The sequence below is a fragment of the Typopeltis vanoorti genome, chromosome 9 (genome assembly GCF_054136105.1).
Source record: "Typopeltis vanoorti isolate ZY-2024b chromosome 9, IOZ_Tvanoo_1.0, whole genome shotgun sequence".
NCBI lineage: Eukaryota > Metazoa > Arthropoda > Arachnida > Uropygi > Thelyphonidae > Typopeltis > Typopeltis vanoorti.
The window spans coordinates 46627502-46650786 of NC_143557.1; the positions used below are offsets into that span (position 1 = coordinate 46627502).

The 23285-nt window shown below is 37.2% G+C and overlaps 1 protein-coding gene across 1 annotated transcript in view; it reads right to left on the reverse strand.

The window, feature by feature from the left end:
* Positions 1 to 23285, reverse strand: part of LOC150103016 (DNA-dependent protein kinase catalytic subunit-like) — a 63543-nt gene that overhangs the window by 22878 nt on the left and 17380 nt on the right. The window contains exon 3 of the mRNA XM_090398051.1: positions 21718 to 21810. Within this exon, the coding sequence (XP_090254177.1) occupies positions 21718 to 21810 (93 nt within the window). The remainder of the gene's footprint in view (positions 1 to 21717; positions 21811 to 23285) is intronic.

The window sequence follows — 23285 nt, forward strand, 5'->3', positions numbered from 1 at the left end:
CACTGTATGTGATCTGTACCCAAAACGATTTTTTGGGTACAGATCACATACAGTGATCTGTATCTTCAAAGGATGTACCAGATATTATGAGAGTCTAACAAATTTAAAATTTCATGACTGGTTTATGATTAATAACTTTCTTCCAATTTTGTCAATTATTTGGAAGATGTATGAGACATAGATAACCTCTTATATTTTGATATGCTAAAGCATTTGTGAATGTTCTTCAGAATATCAGGTTCACCAACATATATCTAAGTCTTCCTCTCATTCTTTCTCCCATTATTTGTTCTTCAAACTCTTCTTTAGCTAATCTTTCATCTCCCATTCTGTTTAAGTGACCATACCAGCTCTGCTTATATATTACTGAATATTTAATAATGTCACGTTCTCTAATACCTTCATTTCTGACACAATTATGCCAATCAATGCTATACATTCACTTGCCTAACACTTAGATCTGTATTTTAAAATGGTTTAAACACTCTTGTGTACTTGAGTGATTTCATTAATATGTATATGGCATAAGAATGAAATCAAATGAAATTCAACTGGCTGCCAGCCTTATATACAGTTATATATTTCCATTTTTTTTATCACTAAAGGTTGCAACCTTATTAAATAGAATGTGTAATGATTATTACAAGACACATCCAGAAAGTCAGTTCCAATTGGTAGTAATGGAATAAAATGACGACACTTTCAATATTACTTTACTGGTGATGAGTGTCTGAAATTTACACTGCCGGCTATTTTCCCACATATTCACCCTTAGACTGCGACATTTGTCATATCAGGACATAAGTTTTTTGTATATACTAGTCAAAGTAGCCTGTTGCCAGAGTTTTAACACAGTCCTCAGTTGTCTTCAAGTCATCAGTGTTGTTAAATTTTTAAGTTGCTAAGTCTCTTCAAGTGGAGAAAAAAAAATGGATGTCACTGCATGCAAGATTAGGGCTACAGGGTGAGTGTGTATGTCAGAAGCTTCCAAAGTTGAATTGTTCAAGTAAGGAAGAAAGAATCTGCTCAAATTTTCTTGCCTTTGGAAATGGATTTCCAAAGACAAGAAATTGCTCCTTTATCTCTGGTATTATCTTCTTGCAAGTTCTCACTCATGGATTCACTCCATACATTTGGCTAACTTGCTGATTAATTTCAGCTGGGCAAAAGTTTCAGACATTTAAAAATTTTATTCCTAACCGTATCTCCCACATGGTAGATTAAATGGATAAGAAATTCAATTTTCTTACCTATTTAACAAAACAATCGCAAACTTATAAACATAGTCTGAGAACTGACAGACTTCTGAATCCTGCTTGTTCTGAAGGTTGGTAAAAATCTAGTATGTTTTATATTCTGTTGTTAATGATGTTTATAAAAATTTTGTATATTGTTGAAAAGAGACTGACAGGTTGGTAATTTTTAGTATGTTCTCTGTCTCACTTTTTAAAAACTATAATAAGGACAGCATCATTCCAACTCATTGGTATTCTCTTCTGTCTTAGGCATGATATATAAATTTCACTTAACATAGTCATGACTGTCCCTTTCCTTCATGGTTACATGCTGATAAGCATTCATTATTAAAAATTATGGAACCTACTGTATTATAGTAAAACTTCAGTTTAATATAAAACAAAATAATCATTCAACGTTTCAACCTTTATATAAAAGTCATCATCTGGAGTGTACACATATATACAAAGAATCAAACTACATTATAATCTACATGGTAGGCTAAAGTAGCTGGTTTCTTTGTAGCTTGGTACCTTGTTTCTTTGTATATATGGGGACATCACTTTTCTCAAGCGTGATGTCTTTAATTTTGTTTACAAAGTGTTGTGTGTTTTTAATATTGGAGAGGGAATGACCTACCAACTCCTTGAGTGTTGAAGCTAGTTTCTTGGCTAGATGATAACTGAGACTGTCTATACTTCAACTATTAGCAGGACCGGTACATTCTGCTTATGAATCTTAGGTAAATTGTAAATTCTTGGGAAATGAGTGTAGTGTGGAAGTACTCCCTGACAATTTACAATTAATAACTCTCATGTTAAATTACGACACCACTTTTGCTGTATTAAAACTATCTATATGAATTTGTTCTCTGATAATGTAATGAATAGAATATAGTTTTGAGAACATAGTTTGTTTTTTTTTCACTAGAGGTCAGGCCAGTAGAATAACAGTTGATCAAATCACTGTCTCTTCAGCATACTGCTTGAAATTAACTAAAATTAAATATAGCCTGTCTCTGTGTATATATATATATATATATATATACTCCAGATGATGAAATTAATATGGAAGTCAAAATGTTGGGAAATTAAAGTATCTCTAACATGGTTGGAGTCTCCATAATTTGTCTGAAATGAATGCTGATCACCATGTAACACTAAAGGAAAACAACCCTTTGAATTTATGTGATAACTTCCAGTGGAGTACTGTCAAATGCCTCAGCAACATCTAGAAGTACTGCAGTATATACATTCTGCTTATACACATGTACTGGCCACTGAATTAGAAACTTTTATTTAACACCATGTTGAACATCCTTTAGCTAGAATTACAGCATATTTTATTATTATTATTATTATTAAACAAGACCTCATGGAGTCAAAGACTCATCTAGGAGGTTCTTTTATCTCACACACATCTCATCATGCCACGTCTTAAACACATTCAAACTCCTTGCAGACACCACACTCTCAGGCAAGGCATTCCAATCACTCACAACTCTGCATGAAAAAACCTGCCTCTCACTCCCCTACTCACACCCTCTTTATACAGTTTCCAGGGATGACCTCTGGTTCTCCCCTTATCTCCCACTATTCTCTGTAGAACTTCTCCACCATTGATCCTATAACAACCCCTTACCAACTTGTAGGTCTCTATCATATCTCCCCTCTTCCTTCTCTCCACTAGACTCTGCAAATTACATCTTTTCAATCTTTTCTCATACTCGACATTCCAGAGGTCAGAAACTACCTTAGTCAGTCGCCTTTCGACCCTTTCCAACATCTCTTCATCCTTCTGAAAACCAGGTGACCAAATCTGGGCACAATAGTCCATGTGTGGCCTAATCAAAGCCTTATACAGTGGAACAAGAATCTCCCTACTTCTAGACATCAGTGTCCTCCGCATCATTCCCAGAAGTCTTTGTGTTGTCTTCACAATTTTGGCGATGCGTCCCCTAAATTTTAGATCCTTATCCACTATCACCCCCAGATCTCTTATTTCCTCTACTTCCAACAATATATTCTCACCAAGCATAAATTCTGCATCCATTCTTTGTTTTCCAAATTTTAAAACCTTACATTTTGCAACATTGAACTCACATCCCCATTTGCTTGCCCAATCACTCAATTTATTCAAGTCTTCTGGCAAGGCCACAACATCTTCACTACTCTTTATGGTTCGTCCCAACTTTGCATCATCTGCAAACAACTGAATATCTCCATCCAAATCTTTGCCAATATCATTAATATACAAGTTAAATAGTAATGGCCCTAAAACAGATCCCTGAGGCACTCCACTAGTGACTTTCCTTTTCCTGGATATTGCACCCCTATACACAACTTGATACCTATCAGATAGCCAGTCTCCAATCCAATGCAATAATCTAATATCCAACCCCATCCGCTCTAGTTTGACTGTCAACTTATCATGAGGTACTCTATCAAAAGCCTTTGCAAAATCCAAGTATATTACTATGTATCCTTCTCCTCTGTCCAAGGAAGCAGTCACTTTATTGTAATAAGTAAGTAGATTACTAAAACACGACCTCCCTTTAGCAAATCCATGCTGTCCATCAAAGATTATACCATTGTTGTCAACCCAACTCTGGATCCTAGTTCTCACAAGCTTTTCCAACAACTTAACCACAACACCTGACACACAGATGGGACTATAGTTTGATGCTTGAGTTCGATCACCTCCTTTATGAAGTCGCACAATCTTGGCCTCCTTCCACTCTTTAGGGACTTGACCAAGTGCAAGACTCCTATTAAAAAAATATGTCAAGGCAGGTATCAACTATCTGGCACATTCCTTCAGAATACGCGGTGATATATTATCAAATCCCACAGCCTTATTTACATCTAGTTTACTCAATTCCCCAAACACCTCTTGCTCACTTGCAGTCAGTCTCTCCTCCCCATCATCAACTGCTCTTAATCTCTCCATGAAGTTACATTCACAAGATTGAAAGATCTTTATGAACTGCTCATTAAGTATCTCCACCACACATTCTGCAACAGCTGTCTTTATACCATTTCCTCCAATCAATGTCATCCTTCCATAATCATTCTTTCTTTTGCTGGCTACATATCGAAAGAACTCCCTAGGATTCTTTTTAGCTTCATTAGCTAACTGCTGTTCATACCTCTCTTTAGCTACTCTCACCAACCAAGTTACCCTCCTTGCCTGGTCTTTGTAGACCTCATGAAATTGGTTACTTCCACTTCTCTTATGCTGCCTCCACAATGCCCTTTTTCTCTGTATTGCATGCTTAATCTCTTTATTCATCCATCTCACACCTACCTTATTTAACCTTCTCACCCATGGTATACATTTAGACATTGCATCTACTAAATAATTTTTGAAAATCCCCCAAGCTGCATTGATCTCTTTTCCAGCTAACTCCTCATTCCATGCTACACCTGCAAGCTGTCTACTGAGCTCTTCATAATCACCCCCCTTGTAGTTCCACATATACCCTTTTTTCACAGGGGTCCTTGCACTGCTGCCAACCACCCAAGTAATCACCTCATGGTCACTTTCACCAATTGGTGGATGATTTGATACCTCATTGATAATTACATTCTCCGATGAGATGACCAAATCCAAGACCCTTAATCCTCTTGTGCCCTCTGTTACATACTATCTGAGGTAGTTATCCCTCAAAAACTCAAGAAACTCATTTTCTTTACTTCCAGTCACTATCTCTTCATTCCAGTCTATATTGCCATAATTAAAATCACCCATAATGATCACCCTTTTCTTATTTGCTTCGCTTATTTGACTATACATTTCACTATCACCACCATCCACATTACCAGGTCTATAACAACATCCCACCAAGTATTTGATTCTATTCACCTCTATCTCACACCATATTGCCTCAAAACCACTGGCCCCATTTCCCTCTTGCATCTCTACCTTGTATGGACATAACTCTTTCTCTATCATCAATAGCACTCCCCCTCCCTTTTTACCCCTTCTATCCTCACGAAACACATCATACCTTTCCATCTCTATTCCTGTCAGGATGTCATCCTCATCTAACCATGTCTCACTTATTCCGACAATCTCTGGGTGCACAGACGCAATCAGTGCAACCATTTCATCGGCCTTGTTTCTTATACTTCTAGCATTAGTATACAAACACAACAACTCATTTCTGGATCTACAGCTAGTTCCACTAATACCACCCACTCGATGTGATCTCTCCATGCTGGACTGGGGCCATTTCCCTTTCTGCTTCTTCATTTTAGAACCCTTTGCAATTCCATCTGTTTTCTTTTGATCCCTGATCATCCCATTACTTTCCTGCCTACACATGCTCTCACCTCCTCTTGGAGCATCCACCTTTCTCACACTGTGTATTCCTGTCCACCCTGAGTCTCCCCGTTTCCCTGCTCCTCTTGCACACCCATTCTCTCATTTTCTATACTCATACCACTCACTTCCCCATTCATTTCCACTTCTTCAATCTCTCCCGTCTTACTCTCCTGCTCTTCCACATCACTCCCCTCTCGATCTGATTCATTCTCTCTATTCACTTCTCCACTTTCCAGCAGCAGTCTCTCCAAGCGACTCACACCATAACCACTCAAATGCAGTCCATCGCTCCCATACAGCTCACTTCGTCCCTCAAACTCATTCCACAAATTAACAAACTGTACTACCATCTCCTCACACATTTCAGCCAGAATATCATTCATAATCCTTGCTTTCCGCCTCATTTCAACACAATCATACCTAGGCAACACACTGACTACCCTTCCTGTCATACTATTCTCCTTTATCTTTCCAAGCAGTCTCCTGACATTCATTTTGACATGCTCTTTGTTCTCTCTCAAATCATTTGTACCAATTAATACAATTAACTCTTTTGCTCGTTCCCGCCTCATATTCAATGCCTCAATCACTCTACTCATTTTACCGCCTGGAAAACATACCTTGTGCATTTTATCCTCTAGCACACCTTTAATAATGATAATATATGCAATTGACATTGATTCCACAAGGTGTTAGATTGCACCTAGGCATCCAGATAGTCCTTTAACTGGCTCCCAGGTCTGTTTTTCTAAAACGTCCCATACATTATCAATGGGGTTCAGATATGGGCTTCATGGTGGCCAGAGAAGATGGTAGAAGTTGCTGACATGCACACTAACCCACTGCTGAATAATTCTTTTGCAATGGAGCAATAAACTGTAGCATTGTTGTCCATGTTGCCCAGCAGGTGAAGAGGATGTTGTGAGTGGGAACACTGAATGTTGGAAGCATGACTAGAAGGGGAAGAGAGGTGGCAGACATGATAAAGAAGAGGAAGTTGGAGATTTTATGTGTGCAGGAAACAAGGTGGAAAGGGGGAAAGGCAAAGGAACTGGGAGATGGATATAAATTGTTCTACTCTGGAGCGAATAACGAGGGAAGAAATGGTGTAGGAATTGTGGTGTGTGGCAGAATGAAGGGTGAAGTACTGGACGTGGGTAGAAGGAACGACAGGATCATGCGAATGAAACTGGGTCTTGGAGAAGAGCGGGTGGTCGTATTATTTGTATATGCCCCGCAAGCTGGTTGTACAGCAGAGGAAAAAGATGAGTTCTGGAACATGTTAGATGAAGAAATGAGGGAATGGGAAGAAAATGAGATGGTGATTGTCGGAGGAGACTTGAACGGGCACATAGAACACAGAATAGAGACTGTGAAAGGGTGCATGGTGGCCACGGAGTGGGAATGATGAACCAGGAAGGAGAGAGGGTTGTGGACTTTGCAGTAGCGTTTGATGTGGCAATTGTGAACTCGTTTTTCTTCAAGAGGGAAGAACATTTGATAACATTTAGAAGTGGTAACAACAGCTCACAAATTGACTACATTTTGACTAGAAGAAAACATCTTAAGGTTGTGACAAATTGTAAAGTAATTCCAACAGATCAAGCAGCACAACAACACTGACTGCTGTGTGCAGACTTTAAAATAAGATCGAAGATAAGAACTTCTGGTTGCCATGGGATGAAGACAATTAAGTGGTTTCGCTTAAAAGAGGAGAGTGTGAGGAATCGTTCTAGGGAGAGAGTGTTAGAGAGGATTTCGGATGGACTGGAAAGTGTACAAGATTGGTGGAAACATAATTCAAAAGTAATCCTGAGCTGTGCAATCGAGGTGCTTGGTGAGACATCTGGAAAGATTAGAGAGCAGAAGGAGGGTTGGTGGTGGAATAATGATGTACAAGTGGCAGTGACAGCTAAGAGGAAGGCAAAGCAGAAGTGGGATGAGTCAAGAGTGGAAGAGGACAGAGAGGTGCACAAAGAGAGAAAGCAAGAAGCCAAGAGAGTTGTGGCACAGGCGAAGGCCATGGCATATCAAGATCTGTATGATCAATTAGAAACAAAGGAAGGACAGAGGAAAATTTATCAACTAGCGAAATGTAGAAATAAAGCAGCTAAGGACATCTTACATGTGAGGCAGATCAAAGATGCTGAAGGAGGAGTATTACGGAGGAATGTGGACATAAGAAACAGATGGAAAATATACTTTGAGGGACTTTTGAATGAGGAAAATGCAAGGACTCACAGAGGAGATGGGCAGCCTTCTGAGGGGAACATCAGTAGAATGGAAGTGACGGAGGCCATGAAGAGGATGAGGAATGGAAAAACGGTGGGCCCCCGACAGAATTCCAGTGGAGGTATGGAAGGCACTGGGGGAAGAAGGAAATGACCTGCTGTGGGACCTGTTCATGAAAGTTTGCCAACAGGAAAATATACCCGAGGAATGGAGGGAGAGTACTCTTGTTCCCATCTACAAGGGTAAAGGGGATGCACAAGACTGTAAAAATTACAGAGGAATAAAGTTGATGTCCCACACAATGAAGATCCTAGAAAGGGTTCTTGATGGTAGATTGAGGGAGGAGGTGGAGATTGCAAAGGAACAATTTGGCTTCATGCCTGGTAGATCAACAACAGATGCTATCTTTGGGTTACGACAGATGATGGAAAAATATCGAGAGAAACAAAGGGAGCTACATCTGGTATTTATTGATCTGGAGAAAGCATACGATAGAGTGCCAAGGCAAGAAGTCTGGAGGTATCTGAGGGAGAAGAAGTTGCAGGAGAAATATGTCAGGTTGTTGCAGGAAATGTACAGAAATGTGAATATAAGTGTTCGGACCTGTTTGGGACAGACAGAAAGTTTTCAAGTAACAGTTGGCTTGCATCAAGGGTCAGCATTAAGTCCTTTTCTGTTTAATATTGTGATGGAGGTGGTAACAGAGGTGAGAGAAGATGCACCTTGGACAATGTTGTATGCAGATGACATCTTGCTGTGTGTAGATTCAAGAGAAGAAGCGGGAACTAAACTGGAAAGATGGAGAAAAGTACTGGAAGAGAGAGGTATGAGACTGAGCAGAAGTAAGACAGAGTACATGTGTTGCACAGTGGGCGGTGGCCAGGAGACAGATCTGGAGCTGGAAGGAAATGTCATCAGGAAGGTGAGAGACTTTAGATACTTAGGTTCAACAGTGGAAGAAGATGGAAGAGCTGAGAAGGAAGTGGGATGCAGGATACAAGCGGGTTGGAGGAACTGGAGGGAGATGGCTGGAGTGTTATGCAATAAGAGGGTGCCGATCAATCTGAAAGGCAAAATTTATAGGACAGTAGTGAGGCCAGCTATGATATATGCTATAGAAACTGGCCCTGAGGAAAAATAACATCAGCAGGATGGAAGTAGCAGAGATGAGAATGCTTAGGTGGATGTGTGGTGTGACCAGAAAGGATCGTCTGAGAAATGACTATGTCAGGGGAACAGTGAAAGTTACGAACTTAGGAGCGAAAATACAGGAGGCAAGGTTGAGATGGTTTGGTCATGTGATGAGGAGGGAGGACGAATATGTGGGAAGAAGGGTCATGCAGATGGATGTGCAAGGAAGGCGGAAGCGTGGGTGGCCAAAGAAGAGATGGAGGGAGCTGGTAGAAGAGGACTTGAAGATGAAGAACTTGGATGTGGTGACAGTCCAAGACAGGAAGGTGTGGAGGAGACTCATAACAAACAGTGACCCCACTTAAGTGGGAAAAGCTGTAGAAGAAGAAGAATTGTTGTCCATGAAACAACCATCACTTGCTGGATAAAAAGTCAACATTACAAGATGGATTTGATCAGCAACTATGTTCAGCTACTCTTTGTAGGACACTCAAACTTCCAGCAATATCAGGGGGACCCATTCCATAACATACCCCACACCATGACACCACTTCCAAAACCAAGAGTTGTGTTTACAAGGCAAGCTGGATTTATTGCTTCTAGGGGCTTCTGCCCAACTCTCTGCCTGCCATCAGTAAAAAACAAGGTGTACTGCAACTCATTGGACAATGTGACTTGATTCGTTGATTCGTTGTTATTGTTTAGTTTTAATTAGCTGCTCAGTGTATTTTGCAATATTGATATGTTTCTGTAAGTGTAACTAGTTTATTCAATAGAGTGGATTTTATACATTTTATTATTTTATTTTCAGAGTGTATTTTATGTTTTTGTGTCAAAAAATAGTTTCATTAAATGCTTTTGTTTCAATAATGTAGTTTTTTAGTTTTTCCTTTGATTTCCACTTTCTTCAAGCTCCCCCAAAGGGAGTATGCCCCACAAGATGAGAATCACTGCTTTATATAATATAGAATAAAAGGCAAGGACACAATGTATTAAGATTTTAATACTTCCACTATTCCAACAAAGATGAAATGTCAAAACTATAAATGGAAATAATGTCCTGTATGTGTGTCTCCTTCCAAACTGCAAAGAAGCAAGGAATACCATTATGATGTGACATCCAAGTATAGTTGCACCATCATCCTTGTCAAAAAAAGACGTCAAAAAAGTGTGGACACAACATACCAATTAAAATTGGTATGTTGTGTCCACACTCTATGGTCTAAAATGACTAACCGCATCAAAAGTTACAATACATTAAGTCAACTTTCCTAACTTATTGTCTGAATGAGATCTTCATCAACAATGAAGTCAACAGTTATAAGATTCCTGCTTCTTAACAGCTCACAACAAAATCATTTGCCTTCCACTTTCCTATGTCAAAGGAGTATCAATGTATTACTAGAATTTTCTAGCAACTCAACGTTCATGTAGCATTTCACCCTGTTCGGAAAATCTTGACTTATTTCTTCACTTATAGACAAGCATCCTGTCCTCCCATAAACTTTCCAGGCAGCTACCAGATTCCTTGCTCTTGTGACCTATCTCACTGTAAACAGTTTGGAAGATGTGACTGTTCATTACAAGGAACGTGAAATGTAAATTAAGTATCATGAACCCATATAATACTGGCCTTGCAGTACATGCCATCTTTACTAAACATAAGGTCATTTGAAAAAACACAGAAATTCTTTTCTTTCGTGGTTTCACCTTGCTTAGGCATGTACTTAGACATGCATGGCTTAATCTTTGAGACAAGAATATAAATTAATCCAGTCACCAGGAGTTTTGGACTGCAGCCAGATTGGTCTTGGTCTAATAAAAGTGCTCTTCCCTGAAGGCCAGAGCTCCGCTGCATATAAAAATTCTTTTCTGTTTTTCTATTTCTTAGGATATTCTATGAATTTTGTAAGGAAATTAATGATATGAAATTCTATTCCTTATATGAAATTACATACAACTTAAATATATAAACTGATAGACAAAACATAAATTATACATCATAAACAGCATAAGAAATAGTACTTCATCAATCTGCTAATCTTTCCCAGTTTTTCCCCCTCCTAAAAATTTGGCCATTAATAAAGCTATGATGGTGCTCTGTTAAACTGTTTAGTATGCTGTTCCATTATTTGTACTGACAATATCTGTGATACAGAAACAAAAATTCTACTAATAAAGATTTAATTTTACATAAATTAACTTTTTTCTCCATGTAATTGTCCTTCCAACTATAGACCAGCACTGCGATGAAAGTTATGAGAAGCAACTGCTCCTCAAAAAAATGCATAGTATTGCTTCCAGTATAAAGCTACAGAAACTATGATAACCATGGAGAGGTGATAGATACCAAATAAAATTTAAAGCACATAAGAATTTCATAAAGGAGTAGTGAACTGAAAGAATGCATTAACAAAGCCACGGCACCTCAGTGAACATAAATTTGTTACATAATACAAAAAGGAATATTAGTGCTAAAAAGCAATGCACATATGGAAATCTTTTAACTTGCAACAATGGGAATAAAGCATTTGTACTTGTCTCTGCTAAACAGTGCTACTGTCCTGAAAACAGCTTTACAAATACAGGTATTTGACAAATACTTCTATGTTAAACACCTAGCAAAGCAAAACTAAGGCATTATCTCTTTTCTGAAGATGACATATGAATAATAAACAGGACGAAGTTGCCTTACCTTTTCAGATCAGGCTACTTTGTCCTATCTGAAAATATCAATAGATGTATCAATGATTTACTTTTTTATGTGGAAATAATATCACCTGAACAATAACATAAGATATCCTTCAACAATGCAATAACAATAAAACATTCTGTCTCAAGATAATAGCCATCATAAGAGCTTTATAAAGAAAGCTGTACAGTATTGTTATTATTATTAAATCTTCCTAGCTATAAATAGAAAAATATAATATAAAAAAATACTAAAAATATAAAATATTCAATTTGTTGGCTATAATTCTTTGCATTTAAAACAGCAGCTTCTTTTGCTTGTCCGTTTTGCTTTGATGAGAGATGGGTTAGTCTAATGCTGCCTTCCAACCTCATAGAAAAAGTATCATTATTATTGTATGGGCACCTCCATGGAGTACGAAGACTCATCACAGGAGACCCAAATTACCACACAATATTTATCATACCTCTCCTTGAACCAATCAACAGGCAAAGCACACATTGAAATCCGGCAATCCATCCATTCATTTGCAACTCTCCATGCAAAGGACCTAATCCTCACACCCCCTACTAACCACACTCCTACTCAACTTCCCTGCATCATTCCTATAAAACCCTTTAAGTAACCCACAAATCCTTGATTTATCTTCATTTGGAGCACTCTATAGACCACTCACCTCTGAATTCTCTCCACTATATCCTCATCCCTCAAAAAAACCCAGGTGACAAAATCTAAGCACAATAATGCAGATGTGAATGTATCATGGCCTTATAAAGTGCAATAATAATAGCTTGCTTCTCTCTACTTGTTAGTGTTCTTCAACAGCCAAGTAATTCTATGAGCTACATTGGCAATCTTCCAAAATTCCTAGTTTCATCAATGTGATAAACAGATGGTAATTGATTTATTCCAAAATTCATAGCTAAACATTTCTCTATAATAAATTGACACCCATTATCTTTTGTCTATACTGACAGCCTATTTAAGTCAGCCTGCAAGCTCTCCACATTGAGATGATTAACTATTACTTTACCTAATTTTGCATTATCAGCAAACAACTGAATATTTCCCTTCAGATTATTTCCTATATCATTTATATACAAATTAAACAGAAGTGGTCCTAGCACAGAAGCTTGAGGCACACTGCTAGTTACCTTCTTTCTCCTGAATTCTGCTCCTCCACATATCAATTTTTATTATCTGTCCATCAGCCACTCTCGAGTTCATATAACTAGTGTCATTACAATCCACATTTGTTCTAATTTGCGTAACAAACTTCCATAAGGTATTCTGTCAAATGCCCTTGCAAAATCCAGCATAATCATCATGTAACCATTCCTTTATTAAACTCAGCTGGTACTCTATTATAAAAAAGTTTGTTCAATCCTTTACAAAGCCAAGTTTCCCAATACAGTGTATCATATTCTTATCCATCCATTCCAGAATTCTCTTGACCAACTTTTCCAGTAATACTTTTATTACTATTCCTAAGCTACTGATTGGTCTATAATTTGCTACTACAGTCTTAGAATCTCCCTTATCGAAAGAATTGTTTTGCCCTCTTTCCACTCCCTTGAAACTCTGTCAGAGGTGAGACAAATTAAAAAGCCCAGTTAGAAGCAGTGCCAGTTCCCCTGCATTCTTATAAAATGCAAACTGATATCCCATTTAGTCCCAAGCATAACTGACAAAAATAGCATAGCTACTGAACCTACATGTCATTAACCATTAAGTAAACTTCTGTTACAGTTAAGAGCTATTAAAAACACAGAAACCTCATCTTTTAAAATTAGACAAGTAAGAAAATAACGTGAATAATAAAGAAAAAAAAAGACAGTGTATCAAGAAGTAACAATACAATATGAAAATTCAACCTAATCCATATGATAAAATTTAAAAGTTTAAATGTTGGAAGTGGGGTGCCTAAGGGTCAAAGCTATATAACTGAGAGGAACCATCCACATAGCCTTTAAAGGAATGCGGAGAACCGACCAGGGTTTCTGACCTAATGTCCAATCCTCACCTTCTCGTGGTGCATCTGTTGGGTATCTACCTGGATACTGAACGAACGAGGATGGGCTTAAACCCACATAGAAAATGATGGTACAACATGACAAAATTTCATGCCGGCTGGGGCGTCGCCTGGTTAAACAAGGCCCCCCGTTGTTTTTGCCAGGGAACCAGGGCAAACAGCAAAAAGTCAGCTACGGGAAGAAATCTAGAAGCACACCCCAACTCAACATCACAGGAGCTAGAGATCGGTACTATCAACATAAGAAGCCTGAATGGCAAAGAAATGGAGCTAGCTAAGGAATTAGATAAGTACCACATCGACATAATAGGGGGTGACTGAAACAAAAAAAGACAAAAACTGGTGAGATCTTTCTGAGCAATAAATACAAAATGTTATATTCAGGCAATGACAATCAAGGAAAAGAAGGAGTAGCCATAGTATTCAACACAAAATACGAGGCTAATCTTCTTGAATGGCAGGCAGTCTCAAATAGAGTGATGTGGCCAAATATCAGAATGGGGAATTGGACAATGAGACTTATTTGTGCCTATGGTCCCACAGAAGGTTCTACTAAGGTAGAAGTGGAGGAATTTTTTGAGGCTTTAGAAAAAGCAACTGACACAATGAAAAAGGAAAAGTTGGTCCTTGTTGGGTATCTAAATAGCAGAGTAGGAAACGATTGTCAGATACAAAAATATTTTGGAAAAATTTGGAGAAAAGAGCAAAGCTAATAATAATGGCAAATACCTGTTGGATTTCTGCTCAGGACATGGACTGGTTATTACTAACACCATGTTCCAACATAAAAATGTGCACAAATTCACATGGAGAGAAGAGACTAGGAATAAGAAAAGTCTCATTGACTGTTATTGTTGATAGTGATGTTTTCTCCCTGGTGTGGGACACCAGAGTGTACAGAGGATTTGAAATTGGAAGCGATCACTATTTAGTCTTGAGCAGGATAAAATTGAATTTTATATTGAAAAGAATAACATGTAAGAAAGTTTTAAAGCGAATAAAAGTTCAGCAGCTCTCAAATGTGAACTGTAGACTAAAATACACAAAGATTATTGAAGAAAAAATTAAAGAGTTTGAGAACAGGAACCAAACCTTGGAGATTCAGTGCCAAGCCTTGAAGAAAACCCTGATTTGATTCAGCCAGAGAGGCATGTGGTGAGGTTGTCTGCAAGGATAGAAAAATCAGAACTCCATGGTGGACACAGGAAGTTAAAGCGGCAGTGAAGGAAAAGAAGAAAGCATATCGAAAGTTGCTGGAAATAAGTCAGCTTTTGCTCTTACAGAATACAGAGACAAATGTAAGAAAGTGAAACACCGTGTAAAACTAGCTAAACAAAAGTCATGGGAGGGCTTTGGCAAGAATGATGTTTCTTGAAAATAAATATCAAGAAGGTGGTAAGATATTCTGGAGATTGTTGAAGAAGCTTAGAAATGGAGGAAAGAGAGTGCTTTAACAGGAGAAAAAGATATCCTTGAGGTATGGAGTAATTACTTCGAAAAATTGCTAAATGAAACAAGCAGTGATAGCACAGTGGTAAAAAACACTCAACAGGCATATAGTCAGAAATACATATCCACACTTGAAGTAGAAAAAGCCATCAAATGCTTGAAATGTGGAAAAACAGCAGGAGGAGATGATATTCGACCAAAAATGCTGAAATATGGTGGTATAAAAGTCTTACAGTGGCTGCACTACAGAAAGCCTGGACAGAGGGACGAATTCCCGATGACTGGAGTAGAGCTTTCATAGTACCCATATATAAAAAGGGAAATAAAATTGAATGTGAGAATTACAGATTTTTCCTGGCAAGATCTATGAAAGTATACTTGAGAAACCGTTGAGAAGAATTGAGGAAGAAAAGCTTGGTGAAGAACAAGCTGGATTCAGGCCAAATAGAGGCTGTCAGGATCAGATCTTCACTTTACGACAAACAGTCGAGAAAGCATTGGAATATAGCAAAGATCTGTATTTAAGTTTTGTCGATCTGGAAAAGGCATATCACAAGGTGCCAAGAGAAAAGCTATTCAATACGCTACAGTTATATGGTGACAATGGGGCATTATATCAAGCAATACTTTGTATATATTTAAGTTGTAAGTCAGCACTTAGAATTGAAGGAAGTACAGGAAGATGGTTTTATGTTAAATCTGATGTGAGAAAAGGATGTACATTATCCCATCTGTTATTCATTATCTATATGGATCACATTAAACATGATATCAGAATTGGAGATGTTAATGTCAGCTCTTTGCTTTATGCAGACAATGCTATACTTCTAAATAAATCCGCTACCAGTTTGCAAGATTCCGTGACTAATTTGAATAACTGTTGTAATAGATATGGTATGAAGGTCAGCAATATAAACACAAAGACAATGAAAATAGGCAGTATCGTTGAAAATGTCAAATTCATTTGAACGGAGAACCTGTGGAACAAGTAAAATATTTCAGCTACTTAGGCACGATTTTTAGTGAAGATGGTAAATTAAATATGGAAATAGACAACAGAATCAGCAAAGCTGGTATGGTAGGCAGTCAATTGAATAAATTCATATGGAATAAGAGAGAAATTAGTCAGAACACTAAATTAGCTGTATACAAGACAGTGTTCAAACCAGTTTTAACTTATGGATCTGAGAGCTGGGTCAGAAGTAAAACACTTTACCAAAGATTAGAAACCGCAGATATGAGAGTCCTGAGAAAGATTAGAGGCATGAACAGATGGTATCAATGGCAATATCATATTAAAAACGAGGATATTAGGAAAGAACCTGACATTGTCAGCATCCAGGAATGCGTTAGCAGAGCTAATCTCAGGAGGTATGATCACTTGAACAGAATGGGCGAGGAAAGATTAGTAAAACAAGTGTTCTCTGTCAGGTTGGCAGCAAAACAACCCAGAGGAAGACCAAGATATAGGTGGATTGATACGGTACAAAGTGCCTTAGATGATAGAAATATAAGATCTGATAATGTTGGAGTCTTGACAAGTAAGAGACTGATTTGGAGGAAAATTGTAGATAGGAGGTTAGTAATGATATAAATTTTTCATGTAGTATTATCATATCCTGTACACCCCTTGAGGGTACATGGCAGGAATTTGATGATGAAATGTTCCGCTTGGTTAGTCCAGTGTTTCTCAACCTGTGGTCCGCAACGATGGCACAGGTGGTTCACAGGCAGACTTAAATTAATTAAATAAATATTTTTTTTAAATTATCCAAACAAAACAAATAAAAATTGAATAAGTAAAAATTATTGAAATCAAATGGAGCCTTAAAAAAAACCAACAAATAGCGTCAAAATGTTCAAAGGCAGAAGCATCATTCTGCCGCTAAATTTGTAGCTGCAGAATGACGAATAATAAAAGATGGGTAAAGTGAAAAACAAGATATTTTATTGCTTCCGCCTTCCCTTGCTGTTTTGTCAGATTTGAAGTGAACATGTGTTATCCACATTTCAACCAACTGCTTGTTGTGTATTGATTTTTATTATTGAAGGTTTCCTTCAACCAAGTCTCAGTATATCTTCAGAAGTGATACTTGAACAAAGTGTGTCATGAGTTAACCCCAGTATTTATATATTTATATTTTTTTTTGGAAACGTTTTTTTAATAATGGAAAGGTGGCTTAGAACTAGGACTTTGAAAAGAAGAGCAAATGAAACAGGTAATGCTAACCCTAATTGTAATACACATGTTGTAACGCCAGTAAATCTGATACTATTAAAGTTGAAGAAACAAGCAGTTCAAAGAAAAAATACAGTAGCTAGTATAACAGTTCATATTTCCTACGAGTGAATGAAACCTGCGAAACTCCGACGACATTTAGAAACTAAACATTGTGATGTGAAAAATAAGCTAATTGAATTTTTTCAGCGATGCTTAGGGACATTAAATCATGGGAAAGATATAATTTCAGCCATGGGTTCCATTAATAGCAAAGCACTGGAAGCATCCTGTCTCTTAAGTTTGCACATAGTGAAAACAGGGAAACCTGAATGTATCGGGGAAAATTTACTACTTCCAGCTATAAAAGATGTCGTAAAAACTATATTTGGCAACAAGTTACTACAAGATGTTGATTTGATTCCTCTTTCAAATGACACTGTCGGTCGCAGAATTAATGATAAGGCAGGTGACATAGAATCTCAGTTAATCGAAAGAGTTAAGAAGAGTCCTTATGCATTACAAATAGACGAGACTACTGTTGTTACAAATGATGCGCAGTTAATATGATATGTAAGATATGCGCATGATAACAACATTCATGATGATATTCTGTTTTGTAGAACTTTGTCATCCCAAACAACTGGAGAAGAAATATTTCACACTCTCAATAATTACATAGTACACAAAGGGATCCAGTTGGAAAAATGTATAGGTTGCTGTTCAGATGGAGCTCGTGCTATTACAGGCAGGCAGGCATAGTAGAGTTGTTTCTAAGGTCAAAGAAGTAGCTCCGGATATGAACTAGGTGCACTGTTTCATACATAGGGAAGCGTTAACCTCCAAAGGAATGCCACCAGAATTTAAAACTGTGCTATACAACGCTATCAAACTAGTTAATTTTATTAAAGCTCGACCGTTAAATAACAGGTTATTTTCAGTACTCTGTGATGAAATGGGCAGTGAATGTACACAACTTTTGCTTCATTCTGAAATTCGCTGGCTTTCCGGGGTCAAAGTACTAACAAGGTTATTTCAATTAAGGCACGAAGTTTTAATATTTGTAAATGAACGTAGTTCTGATTTTGCATCACTCCTTGTTGACGAAGCATGGTTATTAACACTATCCTATCTTTCAGACATTTTTTCGAAATTAAATGAACTATATCTCTCCCTTCATGGAAATTTTTAACTGTTCTTGATGCCTACGACAAAATAAAGGCATTCGAGAAAAAACTGGTTTTATGGATTAATTATGTAAAAGACAGACAATTTGCTGGAATCCTTTGTAGTGGAAAATAATATTTTTGTTCATTTTGAGTTTGTGGAAAGGGTTTGTGACCACCTCAAAAATCTGAAACGGAATTTTGAAACATATTTTCCGAATAACTTTTATAAGCAATTTCTGTGGGTTCGCGATCGATTTCAAGCTTGCAGTCACGAGAACGACCTTTCATTATCGAAAAAGGAACAGTTAATTGAGCTTTCAAGTGATAGTGGGCTTAAAATGCAATGCAATTCCTTGATTTTGCTCGATTTTGGATCTCGTTTTCAGTGAATTTCCGGAATTATCTGAAGAAGTATTGAAAATCATCTTGCAGTTTTCTACAACCTACTTTGTGAGAAAGGATTTTCATTGCTCCTTCAAATAAAAACAAAATACAGAAATCGTCTCAGTGTGTGTGTGCCGATCTTCGACTGAAGTTGACCAATATTGAGCCAGATATCCAGCAACTCTGCAAAGGCCGAGAAGCTCAACCATCTCATTAAAAGTAAGTAGTAACATAATTATATCATCTTATTTATTTGATTTAATAAAAATTAAAACTTTGTTCAATGATGATACACTTTTAATCGTTTACTTCCAATTTAATTAATTATGTTGCCATATCTTTCAAAACATGCTTTTAGATTTATTGTTATAAATGGCACAGTTTTTTCCGAAATGTTGGTTATAATTCCTACATCGGTTTTTAAAAAAAAATTACAAAAAGTCAAAACAACGTATAGGGAAATAAATTAAAAACACTATGTTTATTTTTGAAGTAAAACTTTAATTCCAACATTCTAAAATGTTATTTTTCTTGCTTTTCTGTTTGCAAAATCGTCGATCACATTGTTGAAGTCTATTTCATCACTCAGCTGCTGTTTTATAGACAGTAAGGCAAGATTTCATAAACGTCAAAAACGGTGTCACCAGGGGCAGATCATCCCCCCCCCCCCCCAGCAACACCTCTGTAACTTAGTGGTCCGCAGAATTGTTTTAGGCATTTTACTGATCCTTGGGCTTAGAAAGGTTGAGAAACACTGGATTAGACTATAATAAATTTGGTTTAATCCTTTATCCAAGTGTAAGCAAACAAAGTTTACGCTTGAAGTATCTTCAGGACTGAGGCAACTTGTAGTAAAGGTGGACCCAGCTCTCATCACTCCTTGTCTCAGTATCTCCCATAATGCAAAGCACATCTCCTTGCGGACATGTATAATGCCATGCATTAAGGGAAGGGCCACTACCCAGACCAGTTTTGACCGTTATTGAAGTCTCATCAGTGGGAGCCAGACCCACAAGTGGTGATACTAAGACCTCAATAAAGATCGAAACCAGTCTGAGTAGTGGCCCTTCCCTTAATGCATAGCATTATACATGTCCACAAGGAGATGAGCTTTATTCGACCTTGATTAAGGTCTCGTCAGTGGAGGCCAGACCCAGAAGTGGTGATACTAAGGAAGAAGCAATGGAGAGGTCATATTTACCTATACGAGTTGCCAAAAGGTGTACCACCTTATTAAATTACTCTGGATTTAGAGAAAGATGTTGGAAGTTTATTTTCCACTTGGTTAGATTATAATAAATTTAGTTTAATCCTTTATCCAAGTGCAAGCAAACAAAGTTTGCGCCTGAAGTATCTTCAGGACTGAGGCAACTCGTAGTAAAGGTGGACCAAGTTCTCACCACTTCTTGTCTCAGTATCTCCCATAATGCAAAGCACACCTTGCGGACATGTATAATGCTATGCATTAAGGAAAGGGCCGCTACACAGACCAGTTTCGACCTTTATTGAGGTCTCGTCAGAGGGGAGCAGACCCAGAAGTGGTGACACAAAGGTAGTGGCCCTTCCCTTAATGCATAGCATTATACATGTCCACAAGGAGATGTGCTTTGCATCATGGGAGATACTGAGACAAGGAGTGATGAGAGCTTGGTCCACCTTTACTACGAGTTGCCTCAGTCCTGAAGATACTTCAGGTGCAAACTTTGTTTGCTTGCACTTGGATAAAGGATTAAACTAAATTTATTATAGTCTAACCAAGTGGAAAATAAACTTCCAACATCTTTCTCTGAATCCAGAATAATTTAATAATAAGCTGGTACACCTTTTGGCAACTTGTATAGGTAAATATGAGCTCGTCATTGCTTCTGCCTTAGTATCACCACTTCTGGGTCTGGCTCCCACTGAAACCAGTCTGGGTAGTGGCACTTCCCCTAATGCACAGCATTATACATGTCTGCAAGGAGATGAGTTTTGCATTATGGGAGATACTGAGACAAGGAGTGATGAGAGCTTAGTCCACCTTTACTATGAGTTGCCTCATAGTAAAGGTATCCTCCTGAAGATACTTCAGGCACAAACTTTGTTTGCTTACACTTGGATGAAGGATTAAACTAAATTTATTAAAAGTTTAAATGTGATACAACCCAAATGCTATAAAACTAGATTTTAACCAAAGATTTAAAAATTTTAGTATCAGTACAAGTACAATAAACTGACATAACTATGATGACATATTTACCTTAATTCCAGTTGTAACTAACCAATCTAAATAGCAAGCATGAAGTGAATGAGAAGGAGTCCCATGACAACTACATGTGATGCCTCAAATAAACCACAAAAAATGACTGCAGTGCAAAAACTCATGATAACCAAAGAAAAAGTCTGTTATAATGGAAAATTTGCTATAATAAATTTCCTTTAGTGTAACATAGCACTAGTGCTATTGGACTTTGGACATGACTTTTTTTTTTTTTTTTGGTGATGAGAGCTTAGTCCACCTTTACTATGAGTTGCCTCATAGTAAAGGTATCCTCCTGAAGATATTCTCAAAGCATAAAGAATAAATGTTGTACATGCTCATTAAACTTTCATTATTGCTAAAACTGCCATTACAGTGATTTCACTCACTCTAACAAAGAATGAAAGTTTAATGAGCATGTACAACATTTATTCTTTATGCTTTGAGAATATAAGCATACATTACATGTGGTAATGTGCTGGAATCTAATTTATTAGTTACTAAATTAATGTTACATTTTCAGTCTGTATTGCTATTTTGAGCAACTGCATGTGGATCAACAGATAGAGGAAATTAAAATTAAGTATTTAAATTAGATACTTTACTTACAGTAGCAAACAATCCATAACCTAATATTCCAACAGACACATCTCTATAATTCAGACTTTTCTTCATCAATGATTGAAATACCATTATAAAGAACTGAAAAGGGAAAAACAAGTTACAAAATGCAACAATTTTCACAAATCATATAACATGTGGTAATATCAAATACATCTTGCTATTAAAAATTACTTCTTTATAGAAGGATGCTGGGTGAACCAGCAATCTCATCAACGGAATCAAGAAGAAGAAAAAAAACATATGACAATTTTATTACTTCTCCAACTGTTACTACTAATAGCATTTCTGGTTGTCCATCATCAAGGCTAATTTGTTATCAGTTGGAGAACTTATGCTTTGGCAACTAAATTGCAAAAGGGTTATATACTAGGAAAGCTCCTTCTTATGTCAAAAACTCAACTTCAAGAGTTTATAAGTTCAGTTTACTTATATGTATCTACTCATTTGAAGTTATGGTTTCAAGTAGCTATTCCTATTTCAGATGATAGCTAATTGTAAGAGTAGCTTCAAAATAACTCAAAATAATTTCAAAAATAAGTAGCAAATCCTTCCAAACTTCTCCACCACCCCCATGCCATGCATGATCACATAAGCAAGAGCATCCCCTTCCCCTTGTTTACAGAAAAGCATATGGCCTTTTCAAAGTCCTCTTATCCCTACAAGGAAAACTAATACAAGCAACTCTTAAGTACAACAAATTCAGGATCAAAAGTCATTTCCTGATAACTAATTTATGGACAACTAATAACTTGCCATAAATAATTTCCTTTAAAACAGCATTTAGTTTAGTGTATTCAGGACACTAAAATCAAAGGTTTGAGTATACAGTATATGCTAATTTTTTTATATGCTGAGAGATAAGCAACTTCTGAATAGTGTAATGTTTCCACATTATGGCAGTCTTTTGTCTCTTTTTCAAATCTCTCTCTCTTCTCTCTCTCTCTCTTTCAACAAGACAATGTATCATGTCATACTGCAAATGCTATTACAACATGCTTAGAGAAAAATGATGTAGAGAAAAACTGAGTGGCCTGTAAAGTTTTCAATCTCAATACAACAGAACACCTTTGGGATGAAATGGAGCATTGGGCATAACTAGACTAGCAGTCTAACAATAATACAATCAACTACCATTAACACTGGAAGAATGGTCCAAAATAGTTACTTGACTCATCACAAATTAGTGGGAGGAAGGTTAAAAATTATACAAGAATAGTACAAAAACCGGTGTGTCTAACTACTGACCAATCAGTTTCTATGCAGTAGTGGTGAAAATTTTAGAAAAGTTAGTAAGAACTCACATAAAAAAAATGGGTTTACATAAAACCTATACTTAACAAAAACCAAGTATAGGTTTACTCCCTTTAGTAAACCCAAAAAAATGGGTTTACTAAAGGGAGATCATGCTTAGAAATTTGCTCATGTTATGGCTAAGTTGATTAAAGGGAATGGATACATCATCATACTGTTGGGATATGTTAGGATAGGATACCACATGAAAGGATATTGCATAAACTGGAGATGTGGGATTGGAACAAATTATTGACTTGGAT